At 47.6% G+C, this 21055-nt stretch overlaps 1 protein-coding gene across 3 annotated transcripts in view; it reads right to left on the bottom strand.

Annotated features, from left to right (window-relative positions):
- Positions 1-21055, bottom strand: part of dmrt1 (doublesex and mab-3 related transcription factor 1) — a 181830-nt gene that overhangs the window by 58483 nt on the left and 102292 nt on the right. For all 3 annotated transcript variants that reach the window (XR_011949144.1, XM_072516877.1, XM_072516878.1), the window contains exon 4: positions 16858-16878. Coding sequence is in view for 2 of the 3 variants with exons in the window: in XM_072516877.1 (XP_072372978.1) it covers positions 16858-16878 (21 nt within the window). In the remaining variant the exon portion in view is untranslated. The remainder of the gene's footprint in view (positions 1-16857; positions 16879-21055) is intronic.

Here is a 21055-nt window from a genome sequence, read left to right as displayed (position 1 = left end):
GTAGAGCCAAAACAGCTGAAAGCTCTGCTAACAGCAGTGGAGAAAAGGGTACAATAACACACAAGCGGCAAGAAGTAGATAACGGTCAATGGACAAAGGAGAGGAAGCCAGCGTAGGCACAAAGGTCAACTATTGTGCTGCAAATTTCAAAGATTTTATGATTTGTAATAGTGCTCCAAGGATTACTCCCCTCCAAAGGGCAATAGCAACTTTTATTGCACCTCAATTTTTATACCACAAAGATCTTCCAAATACTTGCAAAAGACAATATATAAGTCAAACTCCTTCCGTAACTGCACCAAGGGTGTACCTACACATATGGATTACAGCGGCTCAAGAGGGTATCTCACCCACCTTCTCAAGGGAAATTAGATGTGGGAAATAAAATTGCTGGCCCAGCCAGCGATGCCCACATCTCGTGAAATGAAAAAAATAAATGACCCTTTGATACTTGCGTTTTTTATGTGCACACCCGAAAAAAGGAATAGACAGCAAAATGTATAAAAAGCAAATTTTATTTTGGCAGATTAGGGATGTAGTCAGATATTTGTTAAATGCGAATTGAACAGGCTGGATTTTACAGGGCACTACGGTCCCAAACCTCCTCTGGCTAAACAGTTGGTGGCGAGTCCGCCCATCAAACTGATGGCTGTCCTGCAACAACTTAACACTGGAAGAAACGTTAACTGCTTTAAGACAAGACTTCTGCCACATCTCAGGAGGAAGTTCTGCCTTAGAGAGCTGCTGGCCAATTGGATAGCTGGCAACTCCATCACCCAGCAGCTCCAGGCAGGTGCATTGGCCATTCCTGGAGCTGCTGACAGCAGAATCAAAGCTACCAGGCTTCCTGCAGGGTGCGGGCCTCCCCTTGCCACAGATGGCGGGGTAAGATTAAAACCGTAAGTGGCCATTAATTGGCTCCTTGAGGCCTTAACAGGCCTGACTGCCTCCCACAAAATGTCAGACAGGCTGGGGACGGACAGGAAAGCCACTTGCTGAATTTTACAATACCTCCCACCCTCAAAGCAGTTGCCAAATTAGCATAAATCCAGCTAAACATAAAGGGCGAGATTAAACTAAATGGGAACAAGTCCCATAGCGAGCGCATGTACCAGGTGTTTCCTGGCACTCGCAGCCCCGAGAAACACATGGCTATAAAACACCACTCGCGTTAAATAAAGGGCCTCAATGAGGAACATGCGGCCAAGGTCGCACATTGCCCAGTTTTTAACACTAAGGAGTCCGCTCGCTCAAACACCCCAGTGTGGCGTCCCGATCGCAGAGGCCCCTGACACAATCCCCCAAACCCCAAACACAGGCTCCCCCGCCCAATCACCAGCACACAGAAAATGCCAGCTTGGCACTGCTAACCTGGCAGTGTCCCTGCCAGTGAACAGGTGGCACCAGCAGTGCCAGGCTACCACCCTGCTCAAAAGGCATGCGCCCAGCCTAGGATCCCCTGGAGACCCCCACAAGTACTGTTCCATCTGGTCCCCATTTCTGGGGATCAATGCTGAAGAGCACTCGCCCAGGTTCTCCGGGGCAAAATGGATAGATCCCAACGCCTTGGGTACCTTGCGAAACTGCACATTAAAGTGAGACTAGCTGTCTCGCTCTAAAATGCAGATTTGCTAAAAAAAAAAAGGGCGGGATTTACATTGCAACGTCTTGCGAGATCGCGTTAGATCCCGCTAGGCTTTGCAAGCCAGATAGATCCCCAGAGCGGGGTCTCCCGGCTTTTATCGGCCACTCTGCGTCGCGGCTCATTGGATCGCACCCATAAAGTAGCACATTTTAGGGAAAAACTAGTGAATAGAAACATGCTCTCAAAAGTATACTTTACAATGGAATGAAGAAATAGATATCTAGGACGCTAGATACACAGATCTTTAAACGCTGGATTTCAATTAGAAAAAGCCATCAAAAGGCCAGGTGAAATTTTACATATAGAGGAACGGAGGTAACAGTGAACCTGTACAAGGCACTAGTTAATTCACAATTGTAGTCCTGTGTTCAGTTCTGAGCATTTTTACAGTCCTAGAAATGAGCACCACATAAAAAGGTGTAGGGCCGGATTCTTCTGCCCCACCTACCCCTAGATCGCCATGGGCAGGACGCGGACCATGTACCTAACAGTCCATTGACCTCCGGCGGGAATTTCCGGTTGCGGGTGGGCATGGCCGGAGAATCCTGCCCGTAATGTAGATTTAGTAGAATGGCACCAGAGATGAGAGTATATATAATTATGATTAGAGATGTGTGGGGGTTATAAAAACATTTACAAGGGGGAGAAGGCTAAATGACTGTAACCTCTTCAAAAATATCAAAATCGGTTAATAGTGAAAGATTATTTCCACCAGTCAGTGAACCGATAACAAGTTTAGAATTGTTCCCAAAAGGAACAGGTTAGAAGGCATTTTCTTTCAGGCAATGGGCTTATGATCCATGTTTTACCATAAGTGCAATGAAGTCAAATGGTGTTCAGAAGGAAATTATATAAAGATTAGGGTAATAATGAAGTGCATGGGCAGGAAAATCAGGGCTGGATTCTCCGCCGCGCCTGCCACATGAATGCCACGGGCGAGTCACAGAAAATGGAGAAGTCCATTGACCTCGGGCAGGATTCGCCGGTTGCCGGGCAGACACGGTCAGAGTCCTGCCCTCAGATTACAATAGATAAATGGTGGCATGTAGTATAAAGGCAAGAGCACAGCATGTTGGGTTGAACTAATGCTGAAATATATGTAGGCCTGGATTCTCCAGCTGTCGGGATTCTCTGTTCCCGCTGGCAGTGCACCCCCACCCGCGAGTTTCCTGGTGGTGTGGCTTCAATGCGAAATCCCATTGACAAGCAACAGGAGTAATCTTTTTTTATTAGTGTCACAAGTAGGCTTACATTACACTGCAATGAAGTTACTGTGAAAATCCCCTAGTTACCACACTCTAGCGCCTGTTCAGGTACATTGAGGGAGTATTCAGAATGTTCAGTTCACCGAACAAACACGTCTTTCGGGACTTGTGGGAGGAAACCTGAGCGCCCGGAGGAAACCTATGCAGACACTGGGAGAACATGCAGACTCTACACAGACAGTGACTCAAGCCGGGAATCGAACCCTGTCCATGGGGCTGTGAAGCAACAGTGCTACTGTGCCGCCCTTAGTAGAGGACCCACCAGCAGCGAACAGCCCGCCGCCAAGAAACATGTGGCCAGGGGACTGGAGAATCTAACCTGTAGAATGATGGGGTGGCTTCTCCGATCCCTCTGCCCCTTGTTTCTTGGCGGCGTCTCCTTCCCTGGCGGTGCAATTCTCTACTCCCGCTTGTCAATGGGATGTCCCATTGAAGCCATCCCACGCCGCCAGGAAACCCGCGGGTGGGTGCGTGCTACCGATGGGAACAGAGAATCCCAACGTCTAGAGAATTCCTACAGACGTCTTGTTAGGTGCAGTGGTTAGCACTGCTGCCTCATGGTGCCAAGGACCCAGGTTCAATCCCGGGTCACTGTCCTTGTGGAGTTTGAACATTCTCCCCGTGTCTGCGTGCGTCTCACCACCACAACCCAAAGATGTGTAGGGTAGGTGGATTGGCCACGCTAAATTGCCTCTTAATTGGAAAAAAATGAATAGGGTACTCTAAATCTATAGGGAAAAAAGATGTCTGCTTGTTAGACAGGTACCTACATCCAAGTGTTTCAGAGAGAGTTTTTCCTGTGAGGGGAATTTGAGTAGAATCAAGCTTATATTTTCCAGAATTTAGAAGAATGAGAGGTGATCTCATTATATAAGAGTTTGAGAGAGCTTGACAGGGTAGATGCCTATAGGCTGTTTTCCCTGGCTGTAGAGTCTAAAATTCATGGACATGGTCTCAAGATAAAGGGGCTGGTCATTTCGGACATGGAGTTGTGAATCTTTGGATTTCTCTACTTTAGAGTGTTGTGGATGCTGAGTCGTTGGGGATATTCAAGGCTGAGATCAGTAGTTTTTTGGACTCATGGAATGTGGGGATCGGACAGGAAAGTTGAATCAGAATCATGGATCAGCCATAATCTTATTTAACGATGGAGTATACTCGCAGTGCCACATGGTGTATTCCAGATCCTAGTCCTTATGTTCAATGCAGCATTGCTGATAATTCGCAGTGACATAGTCAGCAGGAGAGGCCCATGAAGGGTAGTTAGATGAAGGTGGTCATTAAATGCATCCTGGAGTTTTAGTTCAAAGACTCGACAGCAGGAATGTTAATATTCGAGAAAGGTGTATTACATGCAGTATGACCAAAGTTTCCACAGCAGAGACTGTGTAGATTGTCATCTGCGTAAGTGTAAACAACAGCACACACAATTCAACACATCAGTGACATACAAGGCAGAGTCGGGTAGCTTTGCACCATGCAGACCATCCTCTGTTGTGTACAAGGTGGCAAGTGATACCTCATTCCAATCCTGCTGTGGTATCAAACTCCCAATTGAAAGTAGGCCTATTAAGGTCTGTATCACCATACAACTCAAGAGTCGATAATTATGGATGACCACTGCCGATCCTGTGCTTCCTTCTGCTGGGTCCTCAGATGACCCTGTAACTGTTGTCACCGTGTCTGACTCAATGATTGTTTTGGTCCAGCTGGCCATCTGGCAGATGTTCTATCATTTATGAAGCAATATGGGCTAGGCTGGATGGCTGAAAAACAGCAGCCATATCCAGACCTACTCCAGCACATGCTTGTATTTGGGCACCTCCTCAGCAAGCCCATTGACTTGTATGGGAGCAAATCTCAGGGTAACTACGTAGACAGTGAAGTAAGGCAGTGTGAAATGGCTCTTTCCATCCACCCCCAGTACATTAAAGCCATAAAAGATAGTCTATTGTAGATTGGAGCCTTGGCACTTGTGACAGGCAGTGTGTGTGATGCAGGGTCATGTAAGGTGATGGCCTTGTCTCCAGGACTGGCAGCTGCAGCTTACTCTTGGGGGATGCCTACAGGAAGAGACAGGAACATAAGTTAGAATGCTGAATGGAAGACATACCTTCCAACATAGCATGACCCTTCATGATTCAGTGTTTAAGTGTGTAGGAATAAGATTGGGCTTTAGCAAAATGGGCAACAGTCAATCAGCAGCTCATTTTACATCCTGTTTTAATTTATTCCCTTAGACAAGAATGTGTTCAGGACATTTGTTAAGCTACCCCTCTGATAAGTATTAATTAAGGTAGAAAATTTTCAAAAATCAATCTGATAATTAGCTGTGAAAGTTAATGTGTTAAAGTGGGAAACTCAGTGCTGTATAATTTGTACTTGTAGACTGTCTGACTAGAATAAATAGCTGTCAGGGTAAACATTGCAATGCACACAGTTAAGTATAATAATAATCTTTATTATTGTCACAAGTAGGCATACATTAACACTGCAATGAAGTTACTGTGAAAAGCCCCGAGTCACCACACTCCGGCGCCTGTTCGGGTACACAGAGTGAGAATTCAGAATGTCCAAACTACCTAACAGCACGTCTTTCGGGACTTGTGGGAGGAAACCGGAGCACCTGGAGGAAACCCACGCAGACACGGGGAGACCGTGCAGACTCCGTACAGACTGTGACCCAAACCGGGAATCGAACCTGGGACCCTAGCGCGGTGAAGCAACAGTGCTAACCACCGTGCTACCGTGTCGCCTACAATAATAGATTTTTGGAAATTCTTATTATTTTGTATGCTCATCTGTTCCAGTATAAAATTATCATGTGATAAACAGAAGCCAATGGCACACAGATGGAAGTATTTATCTAGCTCATGTGTGGCACACCTTTATTTGTTGCACCTTGATTTATGTACTAACAGCAAGTTATGTCATTGTGTTAAATGAGAGGCTAATTCATTATCATCTATGTGCAGTTTTTGTTTAATTTCTATCTGAGCCGCAGGAGATCCAGAAGATATTCTCCCAGAGGTACAGGAGGATAGGTCAAAAAACTGAAGAGTAAAACAAGATTTGTTGCCATTTGTGTTACAATACATGAACAATGGTGGTGGGAAGGAAATCACCGGGCAAAATCTTGTGCCCTTCTTAAGGTGGGGGCCGCGTTTAGCCAAGCAGGTGGGGACATTGCCACCTTCCCACCTCCATCCTGATTAAGTCAGCGGTAGGAAGGCCCATAGACGGCCATCCAGCCCTGCCAATTGATCCCACTAATGCCGGTATCAACTCAACAGCGGGCAGGAAATCCGTTGCAGGGAACACAAGGAAACCCTGGCGTGTTTGCTTGCAGGCTCACTGGGAGAGTGCCTTCTCAAGGTATCCAGCATCAGGAAGGTGGAAGGCCCCCCCCCCACCTCCCATCCCGCGGTATCATCCCTCCTCACCATTACTCACCTGTGCCCGAGTCCCAATCCGACCTGTGTACCAGCAGCAGCCGTGTCACTGGGTGGGACTGAGAACACCGTCGCCACCTCAAGTGAGGGCCTACCTTGAAGGGCAGCACAGCAGCACAGTGGGTAGCACTGTTGCTTCACAGCTCTAGGATCCCAGGTTTGATTCCTGGCTTGGGTCACTGTCTGTGTGGAGTCTGCACATTCTCCCCGTGTCTGCACGGATTTCCTCAGTTTCCTCGCACAAGTCCCGAACAAAGTGCTGTTAAGGTAATTTGAACATTCTGAATTCTCCCTCTGTGTACCCGAACAGGTGCAGAAATGTGGCGACTAGGGGCTTTTCACAGTGACTTCATTGCAGTGTTAATGTCAGCCTACTTGTGACAATAAAGATTATTATAAAGACTATCAACCTTGCCACTTGTAGTGATCCTCAGGTTAAATCACCACCAGTCAGCCCTCCCTCTCAAAGGAGAAAGCAGCCTATGGTCATCTGGGACTATGGCGACTTTACTTTAGCGTGCGGTACTTGTGCACCACCATCTTTTTTGTAAAGGCTTTATAGCTAGCAGCGGGTTCTCTTGATGGTCTATACCTAAAATGCTAACCCATCTTTCTTTCAGATGCTGATTAGCTTGTTGCTCATTTCTAGCACATTCTGTTTTACTGTATGTGTCTGTTTTAATTTTCTTTTGTCCCTTGTAGCCTTATCACACAATGCCATTTTTCTTCAAACTCTTCGTTCCAGTATTTAATTCCTTTGTCATCAAGTCAGGATATGCTTTGGTGATGTTAATCTCATTGTTCTGGTTAATCGATCAGTCTGAATAATGTTCATTTATTTTCTCAAACTATAATATACACTCTGTTTCATCAATAACCTTATGCTTTCAAAATTACTCATTTAATTACAAGGCTGGTGGATTTCCTGTCAAAAAATCAGAATGTGTAAAAGGGTAAACAAAGATGATAAAAAACGTAAAATAATTTAAAATGCAGTCGGTTAAGACAGTGTCACAAATTAACATGCTATACACTCATGACTGCACTCAAATTGTAAAAATGATTTAAATGTTTTCTTAAAACCTACATCATTTTAGTTGGAATTATTGGATGGAATTGAATCCTGGAACTGAACACCAAAATTGTGAAGATTTACTGAATTTTGTTTAAAGAGGAGGCTGCAATTTAAATTAGAAAATTATCTTTATTGCAGTAAGCTGGTGCTGACAATGATCTGGATAATCTAGTAGACAAACAAGGAGCAGGACTGTTACACACTGAAATTCTGTTTCCTCTGGGTTTAATCTATCCTGATATCTCTAAGAAGAATTACAGGAATTTTACAACAATCAAAAGGAAAGTGCTTAACATTAGTAAATGGAATGCAACATTATTTGCAATTAAACTAGAAACTCCTGGAAATTAGCTGTAAATCGCATAGCCTCTGAAAGAGAGAGATAGGTTACCAGGAGAAATAGATGCGGTGAGGGATCCTTGCCAAAGCTTTAAATGTATCTTCTTTCAGATGCTGACTCTCTTCTGCATTTCAAGCCTCAAAACCAACCAGCACATGAACACAGTCTCGTATCTGGATTACTGCCTTCACTGTCTCCCCCAGTTTAGCCTTTTCTTATCATATTCTTCTAATGCTGTTCTGGCATATATACTTTTTTTTCTCCACCCCTTTCTATGCATCTTTAGATCCTTTCTGTTAATTTTGACCACAATTTTAAAAATCTTCATTTGGAACAAGAAAAGGAGGTGCAAATTAGATCTTGCTATGCCACTTATACAGATGTAAAATGGACATAACGATCAAATTCAGGGACCAGTGTCTCATTTTCAAATACTGCCTGAAAGATATCTAACCTCATACTGGGTTGGGACATTTTTCAGGTGTCCCTGGTGGCTGCCCAAAACAGGCAATAAGCCCCATACTTATGTAATTTACAAGCCAGAAAATGCAATATGAGCAGAATTGGGGCAGTGCAAAAGGAAAACCTGTCTGATCCATTGTACGTTAACCCTGTGATTAATTGAGGAATCAATATAATTTGCGCAATGGAGGCCACCGTCCAGAGTGGAAACGACCCAGCAGTGGGACGTCACCAGGTAGAAATAGATAGTCAGAGACTGCAGTAGTATTTGTTTGGTTGGCCTATATCAGACAGTTTTACAAAAGGTGGTTAACGGCAGGATTCTCCGGCCGCGTCCGGCCAGCGACCGAAGAATCATTCTCTCCCCCCCCCCCCCCCCCCCCCAAGATCAATGGACTTTTCCATTGTCCGGGTCTCACCCGTGGTGTTCTTGTGGCGTTTGGGGTGGAAGAATCCAGCCCGATAGAGTCACGCAAGTGTCCAGCCGTAACCCAATACCTGTGAATTAGTAAACATGATGTGGAGATGCCGGCGTTGGACTGGGGTGAGATCAGTAAGAAATCTTACAACACCAGGTTAAAGTCCAACAGGTTTGTTTCGATGTCACTAGCTTTCGGAGCGCTGCTCCTTCCTCAGGTGAATCCTGAGGAAGGAGCAGCGCTCCGAAAGCTAGTGACATCGAAACAAACCTGTTGGACTTTAACCTGGTGTTGTAAGACTTCTTAGTAAACATGCACCATGTGTTTGTTGTGCAGGTGTTCGGTGTGGATACTGTTTAAATGGCGAGTGTGACAAGTGTTAACTTGGTCACTTCCAGCGTTGAGAGATGCCCTGCTCTTTTATGTCCTGTTTGTTTTTCACTGTTTTGAATGGGCTAACAGTACAGATTTAAAAAGCTGAGAGGAAACAATGTGTTGCATACAAACTTTTTTCAGCTACTGAGTTTAGGACACCTTTTGGTCGCATTACCTTTATAACTTTCTTCAAGTTCATTAGCTCCTTTCTCATTTGGATCTAGGTTTTGTGGATTCTGGAGGCGGCATTATACCATTCCAGGCATCATAAACAATTCTGCTCTGAATGGGGTGCCTTGGAATGCCATGCATGCATCTCATCTCCTACAATACAAAATCTAGCAGTTCTTCAACTGTGATGCTCCATTTGGTTCAAGTGTGCTACAATACGAATCTCATCACTGCATTCACCTTGAACAGCAAGATGATGCTGTTCAAACTCCAAACTCTGATCATCTGAAAAAGGCTGTTGCTGGCATTTGAATATTTACAGATGTGATGCCATAGGCAGGATTCACTGTTCTCCGACGCCGATATCGTAATCGGGCAGAGAATCCCTTCCGACGCCCAAATCAGGGGCGACGCCGATTTTCTATCCTCCTCTCCTTCCAAAATGGCGTCATCGCATCCCACATCTTTGAAATGGCGTTGGAGCATCACCTGGAGGCCCTCCCTCGATGGGCCGTGTTCCTGACCGCACGAGGGGTGTGTGGTTTCCCGGCCTTCCCAGAATCCGGTGTGGTGTCTGTGGCTGGCCCCGTGGGGGGGATTGGTGTGTGTGTGTGGCCATGGGGGCACAATTGGGTGCCATGTTTTACGGCGCGACCGCTGCGGTTTCTCACTGTGTGCCTGTGCGGCCACGGACCTGGCCATTCTCTAGCCGTTTATATTGTGGGAGCCGGGGGTTTTACTCGGCGCGGTTGCTAGCCTCCCACTGGTTGCAGGATCGGTGAGGGTTCGGCGCCAATTTTGGCGTCGTAAAAGGCCACAGTTCACATGCCGCCGCCAGCACTTAGCCTGACAAACAGTGAACCAGCCCCATATTTCAGTGATGACCAAGCTAGCTGTCAGACCCGCACAAGGCCACAGCAGTATTGCGGCCTAAATATATAACTACCAGCCAGGTCAAAACTACAAGGGCGACCACAAGTAGTTGGTGGCAATCCCACCATTCCGTTTCAATCCTACTACTCCACAATCTGACTCTGAACCTCTCTCTTGGGTTGCTAACCCAATTTTCAATTCAGACTATTCTACATGTGCTTTATCCTTCCCAACTCTTCCAAATGACAATATTTTGGTTAAAAAGAGCAGTGACAATTTAGACTCAGGCCAGGATTCTCCGTCTGGGAGACTATGGAGCGAATTTTCTGCATCCCAGCGCATGTTTCTCAGGATTCTCTGTTCCCGCCGCTGGCCAACGGGATTTCCCATTTTAGGCATCCCACGCTGTCGGGGAACCTGCAGGAGGGGGTGCGCTGCTGGCGGAATGGAGAATGCCGCCGGCGGAGAATTCATCCCTACGTTCTCCCGCTGGAGGTGAATTGGAACTTATTTGTGCTCCCAATCAGGAAGCAATTCGGTATCACTTGCTGTGCAAATTTATGCTCTCACTCTTGAGCACCCTGAGGTTTGAGAGGCCTTCTATAGAGAGCCTTTCACCCCATCATCATAGCCTTGGCTTAGCCAGAGGTGTAAGTGCTCCAAGTTTATAATAGCTTATCTTGTGCATCAGGGGTATGAGACCATCGGGAGGCTTATGGAAATTATCACAATGTCAGGAGGGAGAGACTGAGGGTCTGGGAGTGGCAGAGATTGATGCTGAGTACTTGCTTTTTATTTTATTTTTAAATATATTTATTGAAATTTTACATTTTAAAGAATTATGCAACAAAGTTACAAAGTCATACACCCCCAGAATAGGAAGATAAACGATTTAACATACATGATTGGATTGGAACAGGAGACCGACATCACCATCGGCTCAATATAATCATTAGACAGGATTAGATACTCAAAAAGCCTCATCAGAGAGCGAGGGACAGACAGGATGAAGTTATAAAAACAAGACAAAATGGTGCACCTCCCATGCCCACAATCACCACGGAAATCTCCCCGTGCCATGGTCGTGTGCGCACCAATGTACATCCCCCTCAACTCCAGCAATGCCAAAGGCATCGCCAACCCATCGCAACCTCCTCTCTTCAGATACCAGACCCATCTGCACCCATGCGGATTCATCCTTACAAAAGCAAAAGAGAATGCACAAAAAGTCCAGTGGTAAGTGGGGGGGGGGTTACATATATGCCACATGACACAAAACCCCAAACCAGGCGCTAGGCAGAACCAAAATCATTCCAGACAAATGCAAGGATAGGACTGGCAGTGAAAAGTTCAGATTTGGATCAAACCAGCGGGGTCTCCCAGCCAACATGGGAATGGGAGCCGAATGCCACACACGCATTCTGAATCCAACCGAGAGAGAGAGAGACCCAAGCACAGTAAAACAAAGGGGGGAAAACTCAACCTCAAGGGAGAGTCAGAAGAAGAAACCCAGTCCTCCCAATGATAAAGGAATCTACCGAGGTCATTGGGGTAAAGAGATGGGCCGGGATTCTCCCGAGCCCCCGTGCCGCAATCGCGCCCGGCGCGGGGGCGGAGAATGGGGCATCAGACCGGCAATGCCTTTGCGCGATTCTCCGGCGACCGGGGGCCCCAAATTGCGACAAAATCTCTTTAAATAGCATGGTGTTTCTTGGCGCTGCGCGCGCCGGGAAACCCCCGGCTAAAGGCGCTGGACACAGGACTCTTTTGCATTTCGGTTAGATTGCGCCCATGGATTCTTAAATTCAATAATTTAAAAAGAAACAAAATAAATAATGAATGCCAAAAAGAAAAATTAACCTGAAACAGATTAGCTCTAACTGGGGTGCTATCCACAATCTAACTGAGGACTGAACTAACCTTACCAATCCAACCATCCAACCCGGTCGCACTCATCCTCCCCAATAATGAAAAGGGGTAATCTGCACAAATCATGGGCGAAATTCTCCAGAACGGCGCGATGTCCGCCGACTGGCGCCCAAAGGGGCTAGGTCGGCGCCGGACGAATTTCCGCCCCGCCAGCTAGCGGAAAGGGCCTTTGGTGCCCCGCCAGCTGGCGCGGAAATGACATCTCCGGGCGGCGCATGCGTGGGAGCGTCAGCGGCCGCTGACAGTTTCCCACGCATGCGCAGTGGAGGGAGTCTCTTCCGCCTCCGCCATGGTGGAGACCGTTGCGGAGGCGGAAGGGAAAGAGTGCCCCCACGGCACAGGCCCGCCTGCGGATCGGTGGGCCCCGATCGCGGACCAGGCCACCGTGGGGGCACTCCCCGGGGTCAGATCGCCCCGCGCCCCCCCCGAGGACCCCGGAGCCCGCCCGCGCCGCCTTGTCCCGCCAGTAAGGTAGATGGTTTAATCTACGCCGGCGGGACAGGCATTTTAGCGCCGGGACTTCGGCCCATCCGGGCCGGAGAATCGCGCGGGGGAGCCCGCCAACCGGCGGGGGTCGGAGAATTTCGCCCCATATTCTTCATAATTGACTCAATAGGATTCTGCTAGATCAGAATAATCAATGATACAGGACATCATGCTCACATTTCGCAACTCTCTGCAGGAAAAAAGACAGCAACAAAAAATCAATAACATGATCAACTGGGAGCAACAGCCAGGATAACAGAACCACAGGGCAATTTCTAGGATAAAGATATATTCCATGTAAAGATTGAGCATAAGTCAGGATCAATGAGCACTCTTCAGGATCTCCCAAGGATTCAACATTCAAAGCACAAGACACCACACCATTTTTCAGAGAGTCAGGCAGTCCAAAACCAAGACCCCAGCCGGGGGGAATGAACAGGCGGGCTCGGCCTTTCCCAGCCCCTCATGACAAGCATCGAGAACAGGGCACAAGGGATCAACGATCGGTGTGCCAAACCGACCGGCGCCTTCGAAGACAGGACACGCTGTGCTCCATCGAATCTAATACATCCAACCTTCAAATCAAGATTACCAAAACATGGCAACCAATTTACAAACACAATCGGGAACTTGTCTTTCACTTCTCTCAGGGGCCGGATTCAGAGGCACATCCTGCCCAGTTCCCCTCTCCCGAACCAGACAGGATGAACGACACACCACGCAACAAGATTTTCACAACACGAAGGCGGGCCTTCACCAGGGAAAGTGCTCTTTCAAGTGCCAGAAGCTTCTCATGCGCCTCCACCACTATCATAAAAGTCCCCGCAATTCTTTAAAGTGAGCTTTAACGACCTGAACCATACAGCCAACGTCTTAGGCAAGACAAGTCGGGATTCTCCATTCCGGAGCCTAAGAGCTCCCACCTGCGGAGAATCACGCCTGGTCTCTCTGGCGCTAGGTACAGTATGCGGGTTTCTCGCCTTTACCATGCTAATTTATGCATGGGGTAAAGAGCTCACTGGATTCCGATGGAATCTTGGTATCGGGCCGTCATATTGAGCGGCATTGATTGGAGAATTGAGGCCAATCTTTGTGCCATCATCCAGGTGCATGCAGCACCACGAGGGTGAAGGTCCCCTTAGCTGCAACTACATCACTGCAAGCTAAGGCCCAGCCAAGCCCACTCCGAACACCAGAAACAAATGAGGATTTCAACATTTTACCCCAGCTCTTACGGTAACACCAATCAGGGACTTTCAGGGAAACAGCACATGCCATGTAACCTAGAAAAAGACGAACATGAAGTGCGCACAAGGATAAAATGACGGATTAATGGATGAGCAGAGCCAAATCTCCCTGAAACACGACCGCTTCCACGCTCACGTCACGTGATCGGCCCACTTTTTATTTTACTTGCCCCATGTTGTGAATTAGTTTTCCTGGAGACTGGCACCAGCTGCGTCAGGGTAAACCAAAGCTGCAGCAGGAAGCTAAAGCAGGTGTGAGGCCCTGCATTTGTGTATACAAAAGAACTATCATCTGCTTCAGGCGTTTTGGATAAATGATGTCCTGTTTGTCCCTTCCCAATATCGTAGGCAGTAGCGCTCCAGTCAGAACTGTACATCAACCTCCTGCCTGACATTTTGGTTCCTTAGAAGCCGACGTAACACCTGAAGAACATGTGTTACATAGCACAATTTAACCTCCGATAGCTCTACTGTTCTTGTATTTGGGAGACTCCTGGACTCAATATGGGGAACAGCTTTATCTGTCACAAGCTCACTTTCCAGTGTGAATAGAGCCATCTCTACCCTAATAATATATGGTTGTACCCTCATGAGCAAAAGCACCATCGATGGACAGTCCAAAGGCAGTTCTAGTTCTGCCACAGAAAGAGATGGTCCACAATGGTGAAAGCTCCAATATTTGAAAAACCCCAAACAGAAAAGAGGCTACCAAAGACATGAGGAAAAAATTGGGCTCTAAGTTAATGATCTAGCTGCACGGAGATACCAAGGGGAGCACAGCCATTGTAATGAGCAGTTGGACGAGGCAGCTCAGTCAATCATGCCCAGCCCAACTTCATAACATCACGCAGTTCAAGCTGGTATTTGCAGTGTCACTGTAAAAGAAATGCTGCAGAAGGGACATATTCTCCAATGTGACATTCTTGCAATGGTACCAGAATCTGCCTCAATGGATGACGGGTCATCTAGAAGTTTGAGACGTTTCCGTACGTCATGTAGAGAATCTGGCGACAGCTGGCTTTTTAAGCACTCAGCAGTTGGTTCTGAAATACCCTCCCCCAAACGGAAACATTTTGTTGTCTCCAGACAGCAAATCTTCCTCATCGCCAGACCCCTCAGAGAAGTATCTAAGTGGGATGGGCCTGATCTCTCTCTGTAATTCAAGGAGAAGCCCTGTAGAAACAGCATGAATGGGTTCTTGTACATCCACAGTGCTCTCCACAATATTCATGGTCTCTATAATAAATGACTGGAATTAGTTTAGAACATAGAACATACAGTGCAGAAGGCCATTTGGTCCATCGAGTCTGCACCGAACCACTTCAGCCCTCACTTCCTACCTATCCCCGTAACCCAATAACCCCTCCTAACCTTTTTGGACACTAAGGGCAATTTGGCATGTCCAATCCATCTAACATGCATGTCTTTAGACTGTAGGAGGAAACCAAAGCACCCGGAGGAAACCCACGCAGGCACGGGGAGAACGTGCAGACTCCACACAGTGTCCCAGCGGGGAATCGAACCTGGGACCCTGGCGCTGTGAAGCCACAGTGCTAGTCACTTGTGCTCCCGTGCTGCCCCTAATTGATTGAGATCTATCCGTGAACACAAAGATGGGTAGCAAACATAAACCATTAGTTTTATGTGCATACGCTGGGAAGCAAAGTAACCCTGAAAAATATTAAAGAGCACAATTTACATGTGTTTTGAGAATTTTTTGTATGATTTTGGTGCTTTGTACATTACGTTCACGTGCATTGCTTTATTGCCTGAGTTATCGCAGATAAAGTAAATACAATCAGAACTTACTGTGTGAATCCACGGTGGATGTTTTGACATCAGACACAATTTTGCAGAGTTTCCCAGTTGTTCCTCTGGTCAGGTTAGAGTTCTTCAGCGACCAATCAGCACAATCCTGTCTTTCTTCTTTGAGCGCTGCACTGGGTTTTACTATTCAGCAATTGCCTCAGCCCATTAACACTTTTCCTGTACAATTTGTCAAAGCTCGAACATTTTGTTTGGAGTATTTTTGTTACAGTTTTCCCAGTGTGTGCTCTTCCTTTTGAGAGCGACAGCAAACTGACTGTTCCAGGACACTGAATAGGGTGCAGCATTAACGAGGAAGTGAGTGTGTATGAAGCTTTTCTGGTTGCTATTTTAACAAAGGCAGGATCCTCTCTGAGGGGCCTTAATGCCCAGAATTCAGACTACTAACCAGTTCCCACCTACCACCTATTACAATTCAATACCTTTCTTGAAACTCAAAGGAAAATTAATTTTATGGCATACAGCACTGGTTATATAGGTCAACATATTCTAGGTGCAATGCCTGTGATTTGTCAATAATACTGCTGATGCGTGTGTGGTTTAGCCAGAAATTCCACCTGTAACGTATTCAGGGCCTTTCATTTGTTATAATATTTACATGACATGTCCTGCAGTGCTAATGCAAGGAGGAACCACAGAGCGCGATCCAATTGCCACGCTGCACCTGAAAGTCAGCTCACGACGGCGCAGGTGACTGATAAAAGCCGGGAGACCCCCACCTGAGTGCCAGCCTGGTACTGCCAAGATGCCCAGGTGGCACTGCCAAGATGCCAAGCTGGCATTTTCTGTGCACGCAGGATCAGGCCAGGGGTGCCGTGCATGGGTGTGGGGTCAGAGCTCACTTCAGGGGCCTCGGACATCGGGACGCCATTTAAAAATAGCATCCCGATCTCTTGCTACACTGGGGTGTTCTGGCGAGCGGAGCACTTCAGTGTACAAAACGGGGCCTCGACCACCCGTTCACCGTTGAGGCATCTTATACAACGCAAGTCGCCGGGAAACAAGCGGCTAAACGCGCTTGCTATGGGCCTTTGTTCCCAATTTGTTGAATCGTGCCCACAATGTTGAAAGTCATATTTAGTGTGGCTCAGCTACAGATGTCCAGGCGAACCTTGGTAAAAGACAAGGTTTAAAAAGCACAAAATGAAGAGAAACATAAAATTAGTACATGCAGCTGAAGCACATGGACAAAAATACTCAGAAGAATCAAGGTCTGAAAGCATTTTGAAAAATTGAGAGGTGAGAAATTGCTGGGCAGAGAATAATAAATTGGAAAAACATGAGTACATACCTTCTCATCACTTTCATTTCTCTGAAAATGAAAACATATGCAACATAAATAAACCCTTTCACTCAGATATGCAATGTAAGGTCTGACAATGGCAACTTGTTTTTAACAAACTTGTCTCCGTCCATGAGTCAAAAGCAAATAATAGGAATGTTAAACGGTGTGAAATTAGCACACTGTTTATATTTTTAAGTACTGGTTTAGCACTCAATCATTATACAGATAACAAGTCATTAGTACATAGGAATTACATGGGTTCTATGCAGAACTACCGATGAGCATTGACAGAATTTGTAGTCAAACATTCACTAATAAAACAAGGAAGCAATGTACGGCTGATTGGTAATCAAACACAACGGCCTTGCCAATAATAGTGGTAGGTTACATCGGTAATGTGGAGAGATGGGATGGAGTTCTGGTTGGGATGCGCTGAAGTTTTAACTCCACACTGTGCATCTATTTATTTTCCCAATAGATTCCCCAAACAAAGGCAAACTGATCAACAGACCTGGTTCCCTGTCAGGCATGAAATACATTGCAGAAAAGGAGTCTGGCACATTAGCGGGAGTGCTGGATTTAGGGAGAGGAGAGGGGAGAGAGAGGGGGGGGGGGAGAGCAAGTTCTAATGCCCCAGCACGGGTCAGACGGCATGGAGTGGGTGGGCTGGAGGAAGCATTCTTGCTATTCCTGGCCTACAAGCTGTGCTGCAAGAACATTTAGCTTTGCCTTGTCTCCACTGAGCTCTGGACTACCGCGGCCTGCAAAATCTGGCCAGCCAGGGTTGAACTTGTACGGCAGATTCAAAACAAGGCTCCTGGCCCACTAAAATATTGAGTTAATTAACATTCCTCCTGGAAATGGGTTGGTTACCCGCAATTAACCCCATCCCATCTGTGCTCAGTTGAGAAATTGGCAGATTGGTGGAGAGATTGAGATTTTTTTTTTAAAAATGTTTACACATCTCCCCACCCCAATAAACCCATTTTGCCAGGTTAAAATTGCTCCTTCTGTGCCTTGGAGTGGGAGCAAATTAATTCCTCCTATGAATTTTCATGTTCTAAGTTTTTAACCTAAAGCCTCTCAGTAAGGCCCTCCTGAGATCCTGTCGGAGAAACTGACAATTTGCAATATACCTTTCCTTATATTGGCTGAAGAGACCAAACAGTGCTTACATTGTTATGGATAGCACAAGGTAGAGTGGGGAGGAGTGTGTGTGTGAGAGAGAATCTAAATTAAAACAAAGCGAGAAAACAAAAGGCTCGTTGAGGTAGAGGTACAACTGGATGAACAGATGTAGAGTGGGCAGTTGAATTAGAAAGATCAAAGTTGACTTCCGGGTGCGGCGATGACCAGCTGAGTCGCACATTTCGGCAGCTCCCTGTGAAACGGACTTTTGGGCTCTTGATAGGAGCCCCAACGGCAATTTTGACGGCTAAAAACACTGTGCGGTAAACCAGAAGGGAATCCCCCCTGGATACGGATGGAAAAAGGAGAGGGAAGTGGCCAGATTGCAGTGGATCCTTTAGAACAGCGGCAAGGAAGGCAAGCAAAAACCAAGATGGCGTCGGAAGGTGGCAGTTTAACATGGGGCCCTGAACAACAAGAGTTCTTGAAATGCTGTGTGGAAGAGATCAAAAAGGAAATGAAGAAAGAGCTGTTGGCCCCGATACTACAGGCGATCGAAGGGCTAAAGGAGGAACAAAAGACCCAGGAGCGGGAGCTTCGGGTCGTGAAGGCAAAGGCAGCCGAGAATGAGGACGATATACAGGGCCTGGTGGTGAAGACGGAGACGCAGGAGGCACACCAGAAACGATGTGTGGAAAGGTTGGAGGCACTGGAAAACAACGCAAGGAGGAACAACCTGAGGATTCTTGGTCTTCCTGAAGGTGTGGAGGGAGCGGACGTCGGGGCATATGTGAGCACGATGCTGCACTCGTTAATGGGAGCGGAGGCCCCGGCAGGTCCGTTGGAGGTGGAGGGAGCATACCGAGTGATGGCGCGAGGACCGAGAGCAGGAGAAATTCCCAGAGCCATAGTGGTGAGATTCCTCCGTTTTAAGGATAGAGAAATGGTCCTTAGATGGGCGAAGAAAACTCGGAGTAGTAAATGGGAGAACGCGGTGATCCGCGTTTATCAAGACTGGAGTGCGGAGGTGGCGAGAAGGAGGGCGAGCTTTAATCGGGCCAAGGCGGTGCTTCATAAAAAGAAGATAAAATTTGGAATGCTGCAACCGGCAAGACTGTGGGTCACATATCGAGAGAGGCACCACTACTTTGAGACGGCGGATGAAGCGTGGACTTTTATTGTGGAAGAAAAACTGGAATGAGCGGGTTATTAAAAAGAACGTTCGAACAAAGTGGTGGGGCAAATGTGGGGGGCAAAGAGGGGTTTTATGTACTAATCCTGCGATGCGGTAACTTTTCTCTCTCCCACAGGTGGTGATGGGGGGAGGAGGGGAGGTGGAGGAGATGGGGCGTTGGCCATTGGGGGCGGGGCCAAGGGAGAAGCGCGGGCTTGGTTCCCGCGCTATGATAATCATGGCGGGAATAGAGAAGCAGGAAGGAGGGGGCGTCGCACGGTGCGAGCCGAGGTCACGGGGGGAAGCCGAGGTCAGCCAGAGTTTGCTGACTTCTGGGAGCAACATGGGGGGAGTAATTACGCTAGCGGGGGATCTAGCGGGGGGGTGGGAGGGGGGGATTACTGGGTTGCTGCTGCTGGGGAGAGGGGGGAGCTGGTATGGGAGAGGATGGGCGGGAGGGCACCGCCTGGGGGAGATACAGCTGCGTGGGAACCGGGTGAGGAGCTGGAAAAAGGTGATGGCTAATCGACAAGGGGGGGGGGGGGTAGGAAGCCCCCCAACTCGGCTGATCACGTGGAACGTGAGAGGGCTGAACGGGCCGATAAAGAGGGCACGGGTACTCGCACACCTTAAGAAACTTAAGGCAGATGTGGTTATGTTACAGGAAACGCACCTGAAACTGATAGACCAGGTTAGGCTACGCAAAGGATGGGTGGGGCAGGTGTTCCATTCGGGGCTAGATGCGAAAAACCGGGGGGTGGCTATATTAGTGGGGAAGCGGGTAATGTTCGAGGCAAAGGCTATAGTGGCGGATAACGGGGGCAGATACGTGATGGTGAGTGGCAAACTACAGGGGGAGACTGTGGTTTTGGTAAACGTATATGCCCCGAACTGGGATGATGCCAATTTTATGAGGCGGATGCTAGGACGCATTCCGGACCTAGAGATGGGAAAGCTGATAATGGGGGGAGATTTTAATACGGTGTTGGAACCAGGGCTGGATAGGTCGAAGTCCAGGACTGCAAGGAGGCCGGCAGCAGCCAAGGTACTTAAAGATTTTATGGAGCAGATGGGAGGTGTAGACCCGTGGAGATTTAGCAGACCTAGGAGTAAGGAGTTCTCGTTTTTCTCCTCTGTCCATAAAGTCTACTCGCGAATAGACTTTTTTGTGCTGGGTAGGGCATTGATCCCGAAGGTGAGGGGAACGGAGTATACGGCTATAGCCATTTCGGATCACGCTCCACACTGGGTGGACTTGGAGATAGGGGAGGAAACAGGAGGGCGCCCACCCTGGAGAATGGACATGGGACTAATGGCAGATGAGGGGGTGTGTCTAAGGGTGAGGGGGTGCATTGAAAAGTACTTGGAACTCAATGATAATGGGGAGGTCCAGGTGGGAGTGGTCTGGGAGGCGTTGAAGGCGGTGGTTAGAGGGGAGCTGATATCAATAAGGGCACATAAAGGGAAGCAGGAGAGTAAGGAACGGGAGCGGTTGCTGCAAGAACTTTTGAGGGTGGACAGACAATATGCGGAAGCACCGGAGGAGGGACTGTACAGGGAAAGGCAAAGGCTACATGTAGAATTTGACTTGCTGACTACAGGCACTGCAGAGGCACAATGGAGGAAGGCACAGGGTGTACAGTACGAATATGGGGAGAAGGCGAGCAGGTTGCTGGCACACCAATTGAGGAAAAGGGGAGCAGCGAGGGAAATAGGGGGAGTGAGGGATGAGGAAGGAGAGATGGAGCGGGGAGCGGAGAGAGTGAATGGAGTGTTCAAGACATTTTATAAAAAATTATATGAAGCTCAACCCCCGGATGGGAGGGAGAGAATGATGGGCTTCTTGGATCGGCTGGAATTTCCCAAGGTGGAAGAGCAGAAAAGGGTGGGACTGGGAGCACA

The sequence above is a fragment of the Scyliorhinus torazame genome, chromosome 9 (assembly GCF_047496885.1).
Source record: "Scyliorhinus torazame isolate Kashiwa2021f chromosome 9, sScyTor2.1, whole genome shotgun sequence".
In the NCBI taxonomy this organism is placed as follows: Eukaryota; Metazoa; Chordata; class Chondrichthyes; order Carcharhiniformes; family Scyliorhinidae; genus Scyliorhinus; species Scyliorhinus torazame.
This window is presented reverse-complemented; position numbering and strand designations above follow the sequence as displayed.